This window comes from Mytilus trossulus, chromosome 14 (assembly GCF_036588685.1).
Source record: "Mytilus trossulus isolate FHL-02 chromosome 14, PNRI_Mtr1.1.1.hap1, whole genome shotgun sequence".
Lineage (NCBI taxonomy): Eukaryota > Metazoa > Mollusca > Bivalvia > Mytilida > Mytilidae > Mytilus > Mytilus trossulus.
The window spans coordinates 34,722,218-34,741,372 of record NC_086386.1 but is presented as its reverse complement, the minus strand read 5'-3'; the positions used below and the strand labels follow the sequence as shown (position 1 = coordinate 34,741,372).

The 19,155-nt window shown below is 30.9% G+C and overlaps 1 protein-coding gene across 2 annotated transcripts; it reads left to right on the top strand.

Annotated features, from left to right (window-relative positions):
• The first annotated feature begins 1,684 nt into the window (after positions 1–1,684).
• On the top strand, positions 1,685–14,572 carry LOC134695622 (vesicle-associated membrane protein 7-like). Of its 2 annotated transcripts, none has more exons than XM_063556925.1 (9): positions 1,685–1,774; positions 6,820–7,183; positions 7,942–7,999; positions 9,078–9,127; positions 10,021–10,108; positions 10,698–10,788; positions 11,222–11,289; positions 12,343–12,435; positions 13,646–14,572. In XM_063556925.1, the coding sequence occupies exons 2-9, from the start codon at positions 7,038–7,040 to the stop codon at positions 13,712–13,714; spliced, it is 663 nt and encodes a 220-aa protein (XP_063412995.1). In that variant the 5' UTR covers positions 1,685–1,774; positions 6,820–7,037; the 3' UTR covers positions 13,715–14,572. The 2 variants fall into 2 exon arrangements, with proteins under 2 accessions (XP_063412995.1, XP_063412994.1); XM_063556924.1 differs by having other exon boundaries at positions 1,724–1,902.
• Positions 14,573–19,155: the final 4,583 nt, after the last annotated feature.

The following is a 19,155-nucleotide window of genomic DNA, read 5'->3' as shown; positions in this document are numbered from 1 at the left end:
CAGCAAGAATGTAAGAAATGCAGCCTACATCTCTCTGGTCAGACCAACACTAGAATATGCTAGTGCGGCATGGGACCCTCATACCACTGAGGACATTAACCGTTTAGAACAAGTGCAAAGGAGGGCCGCCAGGTTTGTAACCAACAACTACACTGATAAAACACCTGGATGTGTGACAACTATGGTCAAGACACTAGGATGGGAACCACTAACTAACAGACGAAGCAACCATCGACTCGTCATGCTTTACAAGATCCAGCATGAGCTAGTGGACATTGATGCCAGTTTCATCTTGCGTCCAAACGATCGGCGTACTAGAGGCAAACAACGCCTATATCAACCACCAGCAAATCCGAGAGTATATAAGTACTCATACTTTCCACGGACTATACAAGAGTGGAACCACCTTCCAACAGCTACAACTGAAGCTCTGACAATAGAGGGGTTCCAGAGTGCACTAGCCAACAATAGTGCACCCAAGAGACCAACACCATAGACAGCAACCAAGTGTACATAGTTTTAAATTGTATATATTCGGAACGTTTTATTTGTAAATAGTTACAGGAGAATTGCTGTCTCATTCTCCGTCTAGTGGACTTGTAACATTCTTTTAAGAATCCAGTCCTAAGCAAGGAAGAAGAAGAAGAAGAAGAAGAAGAAAACTCAATTTTGTCTCACAAAACTCAATTTTGTCTCACAAAACTCAATTTTGACTCACACAATTGACTTTTGTGTTTTAATTTCCATATCAGGTAACAAAAGTCAATTTTGTATGCAAATAACTTTATATTTGCATACCTTTTTGACAAAATTGACTTTTGTCATAACACAAATGAATTTTGTCTACAAAAATGAATTTTGTCTTGACAATACAAAAATGAATTTTGTCATCTCAAAATTGAAGTTCTCAGTAAAGAAGTCTGTATCACATAGTTTTGTAAGACAAAAATGATTTTGTTATGACAGAATTGAATTTTGTACAAAACCACAAGAGTCCCATTCGGCGCCCCGTAGCATTGGATCGTCTAATGATACAATACTGTGTGTTCTCCTGACAATGCCCGTCGCCGCAGTGCTACACTGAGCTGAAAGTTCGTTTAGCGTAATACATGTAAAACGTTTGAAAACGTACATCCATTCCACAATCAGAAATAACAGATTGTCGGCTTTGGGTTTACTGCACATCCACCGTGTTTTTTAGGTCAATTTAGACAAGGCCATGAACGTTTTTGTTGCAGCTAAAAAACGAAGGGTAGATTTTGGAAATTATTGATGTTTCTCATTTAAAAAGATCAAATAACAATCCTAATAATTTGCTATTCAAATCAATTTTAGGCCCTCATAACCCACCATTTTGCATCTAGTAAAAACAAAAATCGGGGGGAGGGGAGTGCGCACTTCCCCCGGTTGACGAGCACTTCAAAAGGACCCAGTTACGCCCCCGACAGGCAAATGGGAGAAAATATATTTTTCTCAATTACAAAAAAATCATTAATAACAACCCAAAGTCGTAAATTCCTATCTAGGAGCCCTGCGGCCTCTTTACAAATCCTTGGTTTAGCTGTACCGTTCGATTAGATTTGTCAGAATATGATCTAAAATTAACTCATAATCAAAGCTTGTGCAAGCAGTGTAAAAATAAAAATATAATCCGGAATATAAACGGAACTTGACCTCGTAATTTAAAATTTGAATAAACCGGAAGTGGGTTTAACCAAAACAAAAAGATTTTCAGTCAGATTTCTGTCAAAATTTGCCTTCAAACGCACATAGGGTAACACAATATAATGAAATTTTATAGATATTGCAAAAATATGATAGTGTTCTTTTTAAGAACTAAATCTTTGTAAATGAATGGAACTGAGAAGGAATGAGTAATAATCACATGACATTTTTTTACAGGTTTGTGAAGATCCTTAAAGGGTACTAATACTGGGAAAATGGTACTATTTATTCTGTCATAGGCGACAATACTAACATTTTCTAAATTTACCAGTTTTTACAACAAAAACCTGGATAAAATAGTTATGTGTGGTGTTAGTACTTTAACAGGTTGGGAACAAACCCTCTCTATGGTGATTATACCTGTATAGAGGGATAAACCTTCTATAGAGGGATAAAATTAAAATTATCCCTCTATAGAGGGGTATTTTTGTTTAGACTGGATTTAAATCAAAGCAGAGCAGAATGGCATTCTCTACTTATTATGGCAGTAACCTGCAACAGTTGATGCACCAATTGATGTACTTATAGTTTAATATGCACATGCCCAATTTGCTGCTTATCTGACTAAATATAAAATCTATTGTTCACCATGATTGAAAGCTGTGATGATCAAGTAAATTCTACTCACTTAACAGAATTTCTATTGTAAGATTTAACATGAAATTTAAAGGTCAACTATTCCTTTTGATGTTGATCAGGTGTTCAGATAGGTATACAATAGATTTCAAGTTTTGTCACTTTAGCAGAAAACAGGTTATCCCAATTTTTAGTAAAGTGCATATGTTGATGCACCTACTGCTAGAGATTATAGCCAATATAATTAGAAAATGCCATTCTGCCCTAATTTGCTTTAAATCCAGTGCAAACACAAATACCCCTCTATAGAGGGATAATTTTATCCCTCTTAAGAAGGTTTATCCCTCTATACAGGTACATGTTTAATCACCATCCAGGGGGTTTGTTCCCAACCTGTTTAATATGAGGCAGGAATAACCTGTGAATGGGGACGAAATCTATGATTTTTTTTAAAAATCAACAATGTTAAAAAAGAGAAACGGAAATACCGGAACGTTTCCGATTTTGGTTCTGTTGTTAGGGATTTTAGTTGTGACGTTATTTAAGTTATGACGTCATATTCAATGTAAACAAAGAAACGCTGTCATCAGGTAACATTTTTTTAATAACAAGCAATTTTTTTTTAAATGAATTAGTATTATAGTTCCTTTCTTAGACTGATAAATATACATTTTATTCAAAGTCTCATGTAAACATGACCGGAAACAGAAGTAGATTTCTGCGATCCGGAAATTCAAAAACCCGAACAACAAAAAATTGAACAATTTTGAGTTCATTAGTACAATGAAAAATTTAGGAAATTTTCCCTTTTTTTTTTATATCGAATTTTCTACTTCGTCCCCATATTACTGTATTTTAAAAATTGAAGCCAAATAGTATCAGACCAATTTCCAACGGAGCTTGTTTATGTTATCATGGTTATCCATGCCCATCGTCATTTTGCACCAAATTTATGAAATTTTGGAAGTCTTTTTGAATAATTCTCTAGAAAATATTTCATTAGTTTTTAAAATTTATATTGTAAATTTACACACTGCAGTTATTCATAGATAAATTATAAATAAAAAAATATATTGTACCCTTACATCCAATCACAACACTCCTGAGTTGACCTCCTTCACCTGTCTTAGGTACGCAAAAGGCCAACCTAATGCTGGGAAAATGTAATACTACTGTTTTCCCTACTACATGTACAATCCTCATTTGTTGGCATTATACTTGGAATCTGGTAACAATCAACCAAAATAAACAAGATAACATATTTTGTTTTTCATTATAATGACATGGCGAAATATCAAAATATTTTACCCTCTTAGTTAATATCCTTGTCTCACATGTCTCATGGGTTATTGTACCGGTACCTTGAATGACCGAATAACACTGTTAATATCCTAATTACGCTTTTAATGACCGAATAACACTTGAAATTTTGATATTAGCACATACATGTATTTGTGACTTTTAAACTTTGATTATTGAGGGGTGATAGGACCTTTATCAGGACTTCAGGATCTTGTGTTTTTAATGCTCTGGATTTCAGGATCTGGGAATTGTAATTTCGAATTTCGGGATGTCAGGATTTATATTTATTTAAACCAGGACCTCTGGGTTCAATGTTTTTAAGCCCAGGCTTTCTGGATCATGACCACTATTACCCCCCCCCCCCCCCTCCCCCCCCAATTATCATGATTATTTATATAATAGTTCTTTAAAAACTGGTCATTATCGTGATATATGGACTGCTATTGAATAAGATAGTAATAATGACTGAGCCGAAGGCGAGGTCATTATCGCTGTCGCAGTCAATACCACTGTCCTACGGGCTGTCCATGTATCACGATAATGACCAGTTTTTCAAGAACTATTATATAAATAATCATGATAATGGGGGAGGGGGGGGTAATAGTATTGTTCTGTTAATGACCGACGGAATGTATTACTGAAGATTAGTGAATGTCATGTGACCCCTTTTTATCCAATAAAAAAATCTTATTGTCAACCGATATGAAATAATAAATAATAGTATATAACTAAAAATTTATTTACTGAAAGATTTAGTATGTGCATCCAACATGGTGACCACGGAAATCACAATGGCCGCCATAGTGGATGTACACACTAAATTTAAAAAGATCTTTATGAACTTACATGTACATGTATCTGCTTTCTTTTTCATTTTTAAGCTATAAAATTCATCTATAATATATCAATATTTTCTAATCAATGTTTTAAAGTCACCAATATGTTCTAATATTAAAATTTCAAGTGTTATATGGTCATAACAAGTGATATTTTTCGGATAATAACAGTGTTATTTGGTCATTCATGTTACGTCAAATATAAAATATTGTTTGTTTCCCCTCCCCCGACCGACCCGATAAAATACACAAGAAACTAAAATTAAAAATCACAAGACTGACAAATGTCAGAGGCTCCTGATTTGGGACTGGCGCAAAATTGCGACGGGTTAAACATGTTTATGAGATCTCAACCCTCTCCTTTCAATCATGCCTTGTTATAATTACAGGCAAGATTATCTGGTTATGCTTGAAAAAATGACGAAAACAGAAATGAACTGCTTTTAATAGGCATTCTTTTACTGTATATGCCTATATGGAGTTATTTTCTTTCAGAACGTCAGGTCATTCTTTTTCAGAATCAACCCGGACGATACCATGTTGTAATGATATATGCTCCAAGTCATAAAATAATGACCTGTGTAAGGTCATTATTTTCCTTGATAAACATGCAATCTATGATTTACTTCAAAACTTTGTTTGTCTAATAGTTTTTTGTTGCTGATTTGGAAATTTATTTTTTTAAAGTTCAATCGATGATAGGTGTAAAAGAAACCGTCATTGTAGTCCCGCATTTTAATTTTAGAAACAAATAATGTGAACTTTTGATGATTTATCGCTGCAATAAAGAAACATTATCATATACATGATATATGTCAGATGAATTTTAATGTAGACTTTCATAAAATAAATTCAATTTTAATATATTTGTGTGTTAAATTTTGAAAATCTTATTGAGTCAAACTGAATAGGTTGATTGATTTTTGGTTGCTTGCTTAACGTCCAGTGACAAATGTTTCATACATGTTCAGAACGATACACACTGAATAGGAAATTATACTGTGACCTACATGTATTTATATTCGTCTTCGTGTCAGTTCTTAACATTTTTAAATTTATCTATACCTTTTACTCTATCAAATGATCAACTAATAAGATAATCTTATATTCTATTGAATAACATAAACGTAACTCAAGAAAGGGTCGGGTGCGGAGGGTAAATAATTATATCCTGATTATCTTTTAATAAAATGTATTGCTATTCAAAAGACAATCTTTCTGAATTTCTCTTTAGATTCAAGTAAAATTTTAAAACAAATAACCACTTTTCTGCGATAGAAATAACATAACAAATAGAAAAAAAACGTAACCTCCCCCTTTTCCATAAGCTAAGTGGTATAATAAACAACTTACAATGTGTCTTGTATTTGTCATACACCGTTATCGGATGGTAACAATACATTTGTGTCTTTCTTAATGCAGTTACAGTAATATTTTTATTGTGTATGGATAACAATTTTTAAAAGGTTTATATCTAAATTATTTAGTGAGTTTTATTTCACATTTTAAATGAGCTGCAGGGCGTATTAAATACCTGAACGCATTAGAAAGGAATATCCCACTTTAGTGTTGTCTGAAAAATAGGATGCTAAATTTTACAAATCTTTATAAAATTAATATTTTTTGACGGTATGTAATAGATATAGGAAGATGTGGTGTGAGTGCCAATGAGACAACTCTCCATCCAAATAACAATTTAAAAAGTAAACCATTATAGGTTAAAGTACGCCCTTCAACACGGAGCCTTGGCTCACACCGAACAACAAGCTATAAAGGGCCCCAAATTACTAGTGTAAAACCATTCAAACGGGAAAACCAACGGTCTAATCTATATAAACAAAACGAGAAACACCTATATATTACATAAACAAACGAATTCTATAAGTCAGATAATGCATATTTTAAGGTTTTTCTTGTCGTAGAACCCACCTCGGGTTGTCAGGATTGTTCAAAGAAAGACCTCCCTCCGGTTGGTCTTTCATTTGATCAATCCTGACACCCCTCGGAGTGTTCTACGACAAGAAAACCCTTAAAATATGCATTATCTATAACAGAATTCAATTTGAAATGTTGAATTAAGACATGTATTCTATTTCCTGTGGCTTTTGTAATTTGTTTATGATTAAGTCAGATAAAGTGGTACCCCAAATGATGATGTCAATCAATGATTGATACATCATATTTCCATGTATATGTATATAATTTGGTCCAGGGAAATTTCCGTAGACATAATTATATTTAAACATGATAAATATTAAATTACATTCATAATTTTACATTGAATGTATTCCCATATGATAAAAGTGCATAATTAAACGAAATTTAGTGTACAATATAATCATATAATATTAAATTATGTACATGTACAATTATATTGCAGTTCTACATACATACATACATAGTATACAAGGGAAGATGTATCTAGACTATTCCTTCATCTGAATAGAAGAACAGAAAGACCATTCTTCCTCTGAATAGAAGAAGAGGAAGACCATTCTTTCCTCTGAATAGAAGAAGAGGAAGACTATTCCTTCATCTGTGTAGAAGAACAGAAAGGCTATCTTTTTTGTAAAGTACTGAAAAAACTGTAGTGACACTATGCCAATTTTGTTTTGTGTTGTGTCTAGAGGAACAACTGTTTTAGCCAAGTATGCCAGTTGTGCTGGAAATTTTACTGAAGTTACAGAGCAGATTCTTTCAAAAATATCACCTGGCGATTCTAAACTAACTTACTCTCATGGAAGGTAAGTAATTCAACTTATACAAGTAAAAATATCACCTGGAGATTCTAAACTAACTTACTCTCATGGAAGGTAAGTAATACCAGTAATAATATCTCTGACAGTCCAAAACATACGTTTATATTATTTTATATCTTGAAAATGTATTGCATGTTTTTGCATCAAACCAGTCACAGTGCAAAAGTATTAATTTAAGTAAATTTGATTACTGTACTAGAAAGTTCGAAACATCATAAAATGTGTACTTTGCAGATTTCTTTAAGAATATACAAATGTATGAAGATGTGCTATCATTGCCAATGAGAACTATCATGATATACAAGAGGACCAAGATGTGAACAATACAGGTTACCTTATGGCTCCAACATTAAGTAAAACCTGTACTGCCATCAATGTAAAAAGTAAATTACCGAAAATACTGAACTTCCTGGAAAATTATAAACAGAAAATATCGAACCAATGGCAAGTCAGCTAAAACAATGTGAAATGCCCATGGTTGACAAAACTCGAAACAATTCAAAATAGAAAAACCAACTGCCTAATTAATACTGCAAAAAGATTGAAAAGGTATAACCCCTGAATGATGTTGTTAGAGGAAAAAAGATAAAATCACAAAAATTACGAACTCAGAGGAAAATTAAAAACTGAAAGTCCGTAAACAATGGAAAAATCAAAACACACCAAACAAATTTATATTTCAGATCTCTACCAGTATTAAATTAATTCAGTTTTTCATCATTTAAATTATTATTTATTTTCAGTTACTTGTTTCATTACATCAATGAAAACAGAATAATCTATCTATGTATAACAGATGATGTAAGTATATAACAAAGAAATGCATTGTGGGTAAACAATATTTATACTCAAGCAGAAAGAGATAAGGATAGGACCAATCTGACTCTCTTGGCATTTATTTTCAGTTACTTGTTTCATTACATCAATGAAAACAGAATAATCTATCTATGTATAACAGATGATGTAAGTATATAACAAAGAAATGCATTGTGGGTAAACAATATTTATACTCAAGCAGATAATAGAGATAAGGATAGGACTGATCTGACTCTCTTGGATAGTTATGACATTTAAATTTTGAAGGCAAAACTACCTCTTTAAAGTGAAATAAATGATTTTCTCAAATTAAAAAAAAGAAGATGTGGTATGATTGCCAATGAGATAACTCTCCACAAGAGACCTAATTACACAGAAATTAACTACTATCATTGCTATAGGCCACATACATGTAACTATCTTCAACAATGAGCAAAGCCTATGCTGCATAGTTAGCTATAAAAGCCCCTGAAATATGTGAAATGACAAATGTTGAATAATTTAAATGCAAAAAACTCACATATGCTGTATGCATATTAATCAAAACTAAATGTAATAAAAATGTAACTTTAAAATTTCTGGAAGAGCATTATATATATATACTTATAGAAAAAAAAATAGTATTTGTTTTGATTTAAATACATATGCATTACTTGTACTATAATGATGATTTTTGAGGGCTGCCTAACATATTGTGGAAAATAAATGCATATTTAGGACAAGACCATATTAAAATGATATGAATATTAATCCTGCTTTGTTCTATTAAGACTGTAGAGCAACATACTGAGCCAGATTTCTTTTGTCCTAGCGCTAGTTCATGAGATATCAGTCAGCAGTAAGACATGTAAGCCTACCAGGACACATTATGATGTATCTGAGTCAACCAGTCTTGGCTCTTATTCCTTAATGCCAGTGGTTAACAGAGAAGCTGTAAATTTCAGTTTTAATAAGTCAAATATATATGTGCAAACCACAGTAATCATGGTAATACTGTAATTGCTGTAAATTATATATTATGTTTAACAATTGAAAGTAAAATGATATTTTTACTCCATTTCAGGATTTTGAAAGATCAAAAGCGTTCCTGTTTTTAAATGATGTTAAAAGAAGGTTAGTTTAGATTTAAGAAAACTGCAAAAAAATCAGGGGCTGGATTTTTTTGCTGTGTTTAAGACGCGTTGGTGGACTTTGGTTGTCTATATATCTTTCTTTTTTTTCTGTCAGGCCTTTGCTTAAAAGTGGCATTACCATAAACCCATGCATACAATTACTGTTTTAGGAAATTAAGTTAAATCGACTTTTCTGTACTGAAGTGTTCATATTACATTTAACCATGCTCATCTCATGTATCTACCAGTAGAACTAACATAGCTTTGAAAGGATACAAGTCTTCAATATTTTTTGCACTTTTATGTGCCAAATATTGACTCATTATTATTAAGTTATAAAGATAGAAAGATGTGGTGAGACTATGACTTTCAACAATGAGCAAAATGCATATCTGATAGTATGTAATAAAAAGAACTAAAATTACAAAATTTAAACCAAGAAAAACTTTATATACACACAATAAACAAAAACAAATATGATAGATGGTGACCACTAGCAACCACTTTTTTTCACCTAGCTTTCCTCAATAGTGTACACTTTCCATCATTTTATATGTAAAGCCTTACTACAAAATAATAAATCCTGTTCCATATTCAAAAAATACTTTGATAAAGAAGACAACTGACATTCATAAGTCAATATAAAAAAAGAAGATGTGATATGATTGCCAATGAGACAACTCTTCACAAGAGACCCAAATTACAAACAAAAGGTCACCGTATGACCTTTAACAACAAGCAAAGCCCATACTGCATAGTCAGCTATTAACAGCCCTGAAATGATAATGTAAATTTAAAAACAATTCAAGTAAGAAAACTAATGGCCTCATTTATGTAAAAAAAAAATGAACGAAATAGTCTAAAATAAAGTAATTTTATATCTTTTATTTTTAGATTTCAGACTCAGTATGGAGTGAGGGCACAGACAGCTTTACCTTATTCCATGAATAGTGAGTTCTCCAGGGTGATAGCATCACAAATGGTAGGTAGTTAGTCGCATATCATTATAGCTTTAGGTAGATATAAGAAGATGTGGTATGAGTGCATATGAGACAACTCTACATCCAAGTAACCATTTGTAAAAGTAAACCAGTATAGATCAAAGTATTATGAAGTATATTTATTAACATCCTGTTTGTACCACATTTTGACAGTTCTTTTCATTCCCTGGCACTAGGATAATAGGGACGTTAGGTTTTTCTTCTATCATTTTATACTACTTTGGCTTCCTAGTTAAATAATTTATAAATATTGTTGGGAAAAACAGGACTGTTTCGAAATAAACTTTGACCAAATTGGTTTTTTTTTATCATGAACGTTAAGTTTTGTCAATGACACATTTCTCATTTTTGCATTATGATGAATTGCAAATCACACAAATTCAAATTTACCATTCACTGAGTAAATTATTTAAAATGCAGAGTTTCTAACATAGGTTTGTTTGCCAATGACCTGTGATTTTCTGCAAAGAAAATGTTCCCTTTGACATTTTGATTGAGGTTACAATAGACTTACCTGAATATTATTTTGCAAAAGATAGAATATAAAACTGTTTTTTGTTTACTTTTCAGAGATCACTGACAGAACACAAAGAAAAAGATAATATAGAGAAAGTAGAAGCTCAAGTGGATGAATTGAAAGGAATCATGGTCAGAAATATAGGTATATGATATTTTGATTCAATATCTGGGAAATTAAACTTTTTCCACCAATAAGAAGTGGTCACTACAATATAGCATACTGTGCACATAATGTGCTGAATGTGACCTTAAACATGTGTTAAACAAACAACCAATCGGTTTACAAATTTCACCCATTTCCCTTATCTAATGCTAATTCTTCTTAATATTAATTTTCCATGAAGATTCATGAAAATTAATGTTATAAAAATGAAGTCTACTTTGGTCATTGTTGAAGGCTGTACGGGGACCAATAGTTGTTAATTTCTGTGTTATTTGGTTTCTTGTAGAGAGTTGTCTCATTCGCAATCGTACCACATCTTTTTTTGATTATATTTTGATCTGCACAATGCTTATGTAATCTATAGTTTATTGTATTATGTTTATTGAAAATAATAAGCGTTTCATCTTTTTAGATCAAATAGCTGATAGAGGAGAAAGATTAGAACTTCTAGTTGATAAAACAGAAGACCTTCAAGCTAATGTAAGTTGACAACAACAAAGATCAATTCAATGTGAAGGTTATTTATTGTCAGTTTTACCTTTATGATATTTGTTCTAGCTAGGCAAAATTGGGCAATAACAGTATTGTATTTATTTTAAACATATTTTAATTCAAAAAATCATGTACATGACAAACACATATAAAAACAGTGATAAAATGTTACATAGGGATTCGGAAACAAGGTTTCCCTTATATTAATCCGTCTCCCTGTAGAAAAAAGATAAAGGGAAATAACTGCAAATAAAAAAGTTTTGGTATTTAAATTTTGGCCTTTATAAACTGTAGATTTTACTGTTGCAAATTAAGTTAACCTAGTGATGGGAATCAGAGCTAGGTAAACAGATATTGAATTAAAATTTTGGTCTTTGTAAAACGTAGATTTTACTGTCGCAAATAAAGTTTACCTAGCAACAGGAATCAGAGCTAGGTTAACGGATATTTGCAACAGTAAAATCAAGTTTTACCAAGGCCTAGCTTAACATGCAATACAGTTATCTCCATTCTAATACAGCATATTAAAATAAATAATATTTGATAAATATTTTGGCGTAAAATGACATAAATGAAAAAGTCTGCAAAACTGCTGCATTGTCGTTAGCAACTAAACAATGTGTTGTCATATGTATATTCACGATGTCAAACATAAACACTGGACACATTTTTTACCTTTTGTACGCTTCAGAATGGTTTCAATGTTGACAAAGTGGATTTTGAGTCTCAAAAGGAGATTTTCATGTTTATTTAATGTAGTATAAAAAAATTGGAATTCAAAATGGTGGCTTTCTTAGTTAAAGTACTGGTAGAACGTGGAATTTACCCCTTCATAAAATTTGTCAATGTCCAATGAAAATTATCGTTACAAATGAATTGCATTAGAATGGGAGATTTGTTTGAATTTAAAACTAGTCTTACCCAATTGTTCTATAATAGGTAAAAAGTAATCATGTTGCATTTAGTATATGTTTAAAAGAAACCAATCATCTGGTTTTATTTTGCTATCAGATAATTGATTACTTTTTGTTGTACTTGTAGTCAATAACATTTAAGAAGAGTAGTCGTACCCTAGCTAGGTCTATGTGGTGGAAGAATGTCAAGATCACCATTATTGTAATAGTTGTTGTTATTGTAAGTAATATATAAACTATGTAATTTTTACTACTGTGTATTTAAGAAATGTTTATGTGCAGTTTTATTCAGACTCTTGTACAATGGTAAAACATATGTTATAAATTATTGTAAAATAAAAAAAACACACTTTAAAACAGTCCTATCAAAATGTTAAAGGAGAATTTTGATATTTGCAAAACTTATCCCAATGTTATTTTTGCAATAAAAAAAACATCACTTTAATTATTAAATTTACAGTTTAGTAAAATAATCCTGCTCTATAAGAAGGACTTAATATGTCATTTGGTAGATAATTTTACATTTAGATGTTTTAGCACTTGTTCAAGTTGAACTTAATCAGCTAAATGTACATTGAATACAATAATATATTTAGAGCACCAATATGAATAAATGTTTTCACAAGGCTAACATACATAAGTACTAGTAAGTGGTGACAAAGTGCTTTCATACTGTGTCTTTCATTTCTAAGATCTTCAGGAGAAACAAAATTGCACCTGTTTTTGCATTTTGTTGCAATCTTAATGGTTAATTTATTGAAATGTCTGTAATCAATACATAAACAAAGTTGTTATGTTGCCACTCATTCAATAAGAAAAAACAAGGCTGTATGTATATAACCAGTAACTAAATACACATTCTATGACATCTTCCATTCTATGATCAGGAGTTTTTATGGCCCATTATGGGCATTATCTTTTCTGGTTGTGTTCGTTTGTCTGTCCATCTTCAAGTTAAAGTTTTTGGTGGATGTATTTTTTGATGAAGTTGAAGTCCAATGTACTTGAAAGTTGTTCCCTATGATATGATCTTTCTAATTGTAATGCCAAATAAGACATTTTACACCATTTTCACTGTCCACCGAACATAGAAAATGATAGTGGGGATGGGACATCTGTGTACTATGAACACATTCTTGTTTTGTCTATCTGTCACATCTGTCTATCAAATATTTCATTACCTTTTTTAATAACTAGGCATTAGAATGACCATATTTGGTCATGAAAATGATGAGATGTAAGAAGTCAACACTTTTTGTATCACTCAGTTATCAACTTTCTGTTTTCTTATCCTTTGGAATATAGATAGGGAAAATATAGCAGGATAATTTGTGCATTCTTGTTTTGTATAAGATATGTCTCAAACATTAACACTGTAGATTCAATATTCAAGGCATTTATTAATAGTTTGATATCCATATTTTTTTCAGGTTATCTTGTATTTCATTATATCAGCTGCTTGTGGTGGATTAGACTGGCATGGATGTACCAAGAAATGAAGCTAATGAATATTCATATCACATGTCTTTCATCATTTGTCAGCCATGAACAAATATATAATTGTAAATGGTAATTGGTGCATTTTTAAATATTCCAATGAATATCAAATAAATATTTGAAGTAACCATCTAAAACACAACTGTTAGTGATGTCTGTCAATATAGTGTGTATGAAAGCAGTATACTGTGTTGAGAATTTTTTATTTGCTTATGATATATAAATAAATATATGATGGTCAGTAAATGTTATGAAATTTTTTGGTGAATTAATTTGTTTGCATATTTTTTAAGTATTGCTAAATAGTTTCAATATTTAGGCATATTCATGATTTCAATGTGGCAGTTATGATTCAGTAAAATACTTTTTTGTTATTTATTTATTTATATATTTCAATAAACTCTTTATTTACGACCAATTATTATTGTTTATTTTTTGGTTCAATTCAATCCATATCAATATATATAATTTGAATAACACATTAACAGAATGTTCAGAGTATTACAAATTTATATTAGAATTGTATGTTTTGTATATATTCATATATGATCACACTCACAAGAAAACAAAATTTGTTAGGTTTCAGCAGAAACAAAATAACACAAGCTGATATACCACATGCCAAAAAAACATCTTCTGGGCATTATGTGAACCATACTGGCTTTAGTAGAAGGTGTAACATTATATTACTGTACCTATCTCAACCTAAGACAGTATGTTAATATTATACTTTTATTAAAATCATTGCTTTTGTATATTGTATTTAGGATTTTTTTGTGTGTAGTTTATTCATATAATTTATGTTTATGGCATTTTTTTAGTTCACCTAATTGTGTGTTTCACCTCTTTGAATTTGAAATGACTTTCATTGTTAGTTTTGGTTAAGTTTTAAATCAAAGTTCAGCTATCCAATACTAATTGACCTAAAGTTGTGTAATTTGGTATAAGGACTATCTAGCAGAATACATTTATTTCTGTTATGTTTCAGTTGATACTTGGTTACATGCAGTTGTGTAATTAAATATAATAAAAGATGAAGAAGAAATTGATTGCTAAAAGTAACATATTTTTTTAAAACCTAAAGGTACTTTTAATTTGTAATTTGAGAGCCTGGGTTAAATTATATCGTCTCAATATTATAATTTCAGTCCACCATGTGTAGGACTTCTTTTGTTAATGACATTGTTAACCAGTCACAATGTTTCTGCGTAAATCTTTAGAATAATACACATAATGCTTCAAATTCCTAAATGGTAAATTCTTTATTTTCTTAGGTTATATTTTATGTTTAAATTAAGTCCTTGTATATTTTACGAATTATTGTCATGTTATAAACTATTAGAAAGAATCTAAGAAAGGGTTTTTTTTTCAACAAAAGGATAACTGTGCTTTTGATTGCCTGAATTGTCAATATTCTTATATTTCTTTTTAAGTATTCACTACAGGACTTTACAAGCATTGCATATTATACATATGTAAATTTTTATGCTTTATTTGAATTCTATAAATAGCTTGGGAATTGGGCAAACTTTGTAATACATGTAAGAGACTTTGTATGATTAGTAAATTTGCTACATGATTGAATGCTGAAATTTTATCTTTTAGCCTTTGAAAGTTGGAAATATAAGAATATATATTCAAATTTGATTTTATGAATTGGTAAAATTTATGCAAAAAATTATTTATTAATTAAATTTATTATAAAATATGAAGCTGAATATAAGAATATAGAGATTGTCAGTAACACTCGAATCAGAAAGGTTAAAAGGTCAAATAAACTATGAAGTAAAAGATCATTTATGACCAAAAATTATTAAGGACTTATTCCAATACTACCGTGGATTCATTTATTTTCGTGGATTGCTGAAAACTTGCATATTGGTTTTTGTGGTTTTGCCAATCTCTGTATACAAAGCCTATTGAAAATAAGTTACTCGTTGAACATTTGAAATTTGTGGTTCAACTGTTACAACTAAACCCACGAAAATTGGTATCTTACGAATAATAATGAATCCACAGTATATTGAAATAGGAAACTTTGTTTTCAAAATTTAGTTGTTTATAGAGATATGCTAGTGCCTTTTTTCTTAATTCTCATAATTAAAAAAAAAATTAATGAGAAATAGTTCATTTTAATCAAAACTAATTGAAAATCCAAGCATCTATGTTTTGCAACCCAAATTACCAACAGGATACAGTTCAAGGAAGGAGAAATATTTGATAGAGCAATATTAACATGCTTTTGTGTCTTTGTCTTGGTTAAGTATTATTAATATATATATATATATATAGAGAAATGTCATGATCATTCATATTTGTTATAATAATATATAAACTGTTGGAAATAAATAACTTGAATATTCTATTTATATACTTTATTGTCCAATACAATTATACACATTAAAGTCAAATCTTTGTACCTGAACAAGAAGGGGTAGACATAAAATGGACAGACTTTATCAATTATTTGTTTCACAAATTGTTTCTAAAGTTTCTTAGGTAATACTTTAGCTTTCTATACATTATGTGCTTTCTAATCGTTATGATTTTCAAGGTTAAACAGTTTTTATATTTGTTTACATACCCATTTTTTGGTAAATAATATAATCATTTGAATGGGTTTATAAAGGAGATACCAATTTAATTGTGAATTATAAATGGTTGGATGTTTTTTTAGTAGCTTACACTTTTTCAAATACTAAGTATTTTCTTTTCCCAGGGATAGATCACCTAAGCTGTATTTTGCACAACTTTTTGGAATTTTGGGTTCTCTATGCTCTTCAATTTTGTTACTGTTTGGCTTTATAGCTATTTTGATCTGAGCGTTATTAATGAGTCTAATGTAGTTGAAACGTGTATTTGGCCTATTTAATTATAAGCCTGGTACGTTTGATAACTATTTAAAAGTAATTAAGAATGACATTCAGTACAAAATGTGCATTGCTCAGTGTTTAAGGCCATACAGTAATTGTAATTGTTAATTTCTGTGTTATTTAGTTTTGTTAATTTTAAAAGAGTTACTGTTGTGACATTGGAAATCATACCAAATCGTGTTATTTAATTATTTTTTATAAACATAGAAGGTTCAAACAAATCCAGACGTATAAGCAATGCAACTGACAAACTCTTCCAAAATCAAGATGTATATGTGTATCTATCTTTATAGATAAAAGCCTAATTCATAGTAAGTGAAAAGCAAGTAAAATCACAAAAACACTAAACTCAGAGGAAAATTTAAAATGGAAAGTCCCTAATCAAATTGCAAATCAAAAACTAAAACACATCCAAAGAAATTCTATTGAAAACGATATGTGAACACATCTAACAAACATAACAGGTCTATGAGTGAAAAAGACCCAACAGATTAGCCGAACTTAAATTTCTTTTTGAAAGACTAAGTTATAGGTACACATTCAAGGTTGATAGTTCTCCATGATGCCTTAACCAAGGCATATACACTCACACCACATCTTCATATATCTATATACCATAGATCATTTCACTTTACACTTCATTTATTTATCATTTTAGTCTCGAAACACATTTTAGTAATAGTCAAATTTTAATTAAAACAATATAGCCCCCCCCCCCCCCCAAAAAAAAAAACCAACTAATAACTACTTTCAGGAAGAGACTTATTTACAAAGCACAAAATGTCGGCATTCATCTCAAACACTTTCCAAACCTTTAAACAGACTCTTCGTTAATTTATGTATCATTCTCATTTTGCTTAGTTTCTTTATGTACCTATTCTGACATCGGAATCGGACTTCCTATATCACTGATCGAGTACACATTGATTTAGGGGCTATCTGATGCCCAGCTCCGGATACGTTGAGGTGTCAGACCACCAATTAAAAATCCCTATCTGTTCAACCAAATTTTGCAATTTTCACAGCTTTCTAAATATTTTACCTTAAGTTTAACTTCAAGGAAACCAGGTATATCCTGAATTGTACATGTATCACCTTTCTACATGCTAATTTTCAATTAATGTTTAAAGTCTTGTAACAAATTTCTGAACTTGAAAAGACAGGTACTACCAAAATAACTCCCGGTTTTCTGGAAATCTTAAATTAGTGTACTATGTAGCGCATTAAACCCGAACTTTTAATGCAAACTCATAGGCAGTGAATTTTGGCTCAAAATGATCTAAATATATTTCCCTTTCACCAAAAGTTTCATTTCTGCAAATTTGTTGGTTAGTTTAAGTAAACAATGACATCAAAAACACTATTTTGTGTCAAAGTAGGACTACTTTTACATATGTTCTAAATTGGAGGGAGTAGTGGTCTGACACCTTGACGACCCATTGGTGGCCTTGGGTGTTATCAGCTCTTTAATCGGGTTGTTGTCTCTGTTATGTTCTCCATTTCCATTCTCAATTGTTTTTGTGACATATTAGTAATCATGATGGTGGATTACTTTTTAAGGAAAACACATTTGGTTCATACGGTGTACACTTTGAATGTTCTATTGACAGTATCTGTCAACCTTCTTATGGGACATACTTTATACAGAGCTAATATATATAAAGATGTGGTGTTGAACTTAAACTTTTATCGCCAAAGAAGGAGACACATGGTCGCCATTTCCCCTAAGAAGAAGATACTTATCGCCAGTTCCTTTTAGGAGAAGAAATCGATCGTTAATCCTTCCAAAAAAGTTAGAAACTTGCTTACTAGTTTCGACATTTTGCCTAAGAACATGGCTATGTAGTTAAGGACCACACAATTTCAAATCAAGAGTAGCCAGAAAACGTCTCGTTTTATTTCTGCAGAGTATATTTAGAGACACTCTGCAACAAAGAGTAAGAGAAAAATAGGAAGCACACTGTTTTATTTGAGGAATGAAATAATTCAATGCAAATCCTCTTGCTACGAAAGTTCTGTTCCGATATGTTGTAAGTGTAAAAACGCAGTAATGCCTTTGTATCTGAGAAAAAAACGGTTAAAGCAAGAAGTAAAGATATCAAGGAAAACCTGAAACTACCCTCGTGTTAATCCTTTGTGAAACATTTGCAAAGCCACTATTTGTCGTTCTGCGTTATATTGAAAATTTGTAGTAAATTACTAATTTTATGATCTTTGAAGAAATTCACCCAAAAAATAACAATATGCTTCTGGACATTGATATGACTTTGAAGCTTGAAATATTTGATATTTTTTTTTAATCAGATAACAACAATCCAATATCATAACCTATTGAATTCAAATCCTATTTAATTCAAATCCAATCGACTGGAATATGGATTTTCAATAAGAGGTTCACGAAATGAACTAACCTCTTCAAATTATAAACACGGATTGAATAATTTTGCATTAATTCACGGACTTTTTTTTTTTTTTTAAATTTCCTGCCTTTTTTCTATATCATTGACAAAATTATTAAGTACTCAAGGCGAACAATGCTTTTTGTGTCAGACTTCCGTATGTTCAAGGCC

Excerpts from the sequence above, each read along its gene's own strand:
- LOC134695622 (XM_063556925.1), top strand. The coding sequence starts at position 7,038 with ATGCCAATTTTGTTTTGTGTTGTGTCTAGAGGAACAACTGTTTTAGCC. Across the intron at positions 10,109-10,697 it reads GGGTGATAGCATCACAAATG|AGATCACTGACAGAACACAA; the intron begins GTAGGTAGTTAG and ends TTTACTTTTCAG. Across the intron at positions 11,290-12,342 it reads CAGAAGACCTTCAAGCTAAT|TCAATAACATTTAAGAAGAG; the intron begins GTAAGTTGACAA and ends TTGTACTTGTAG.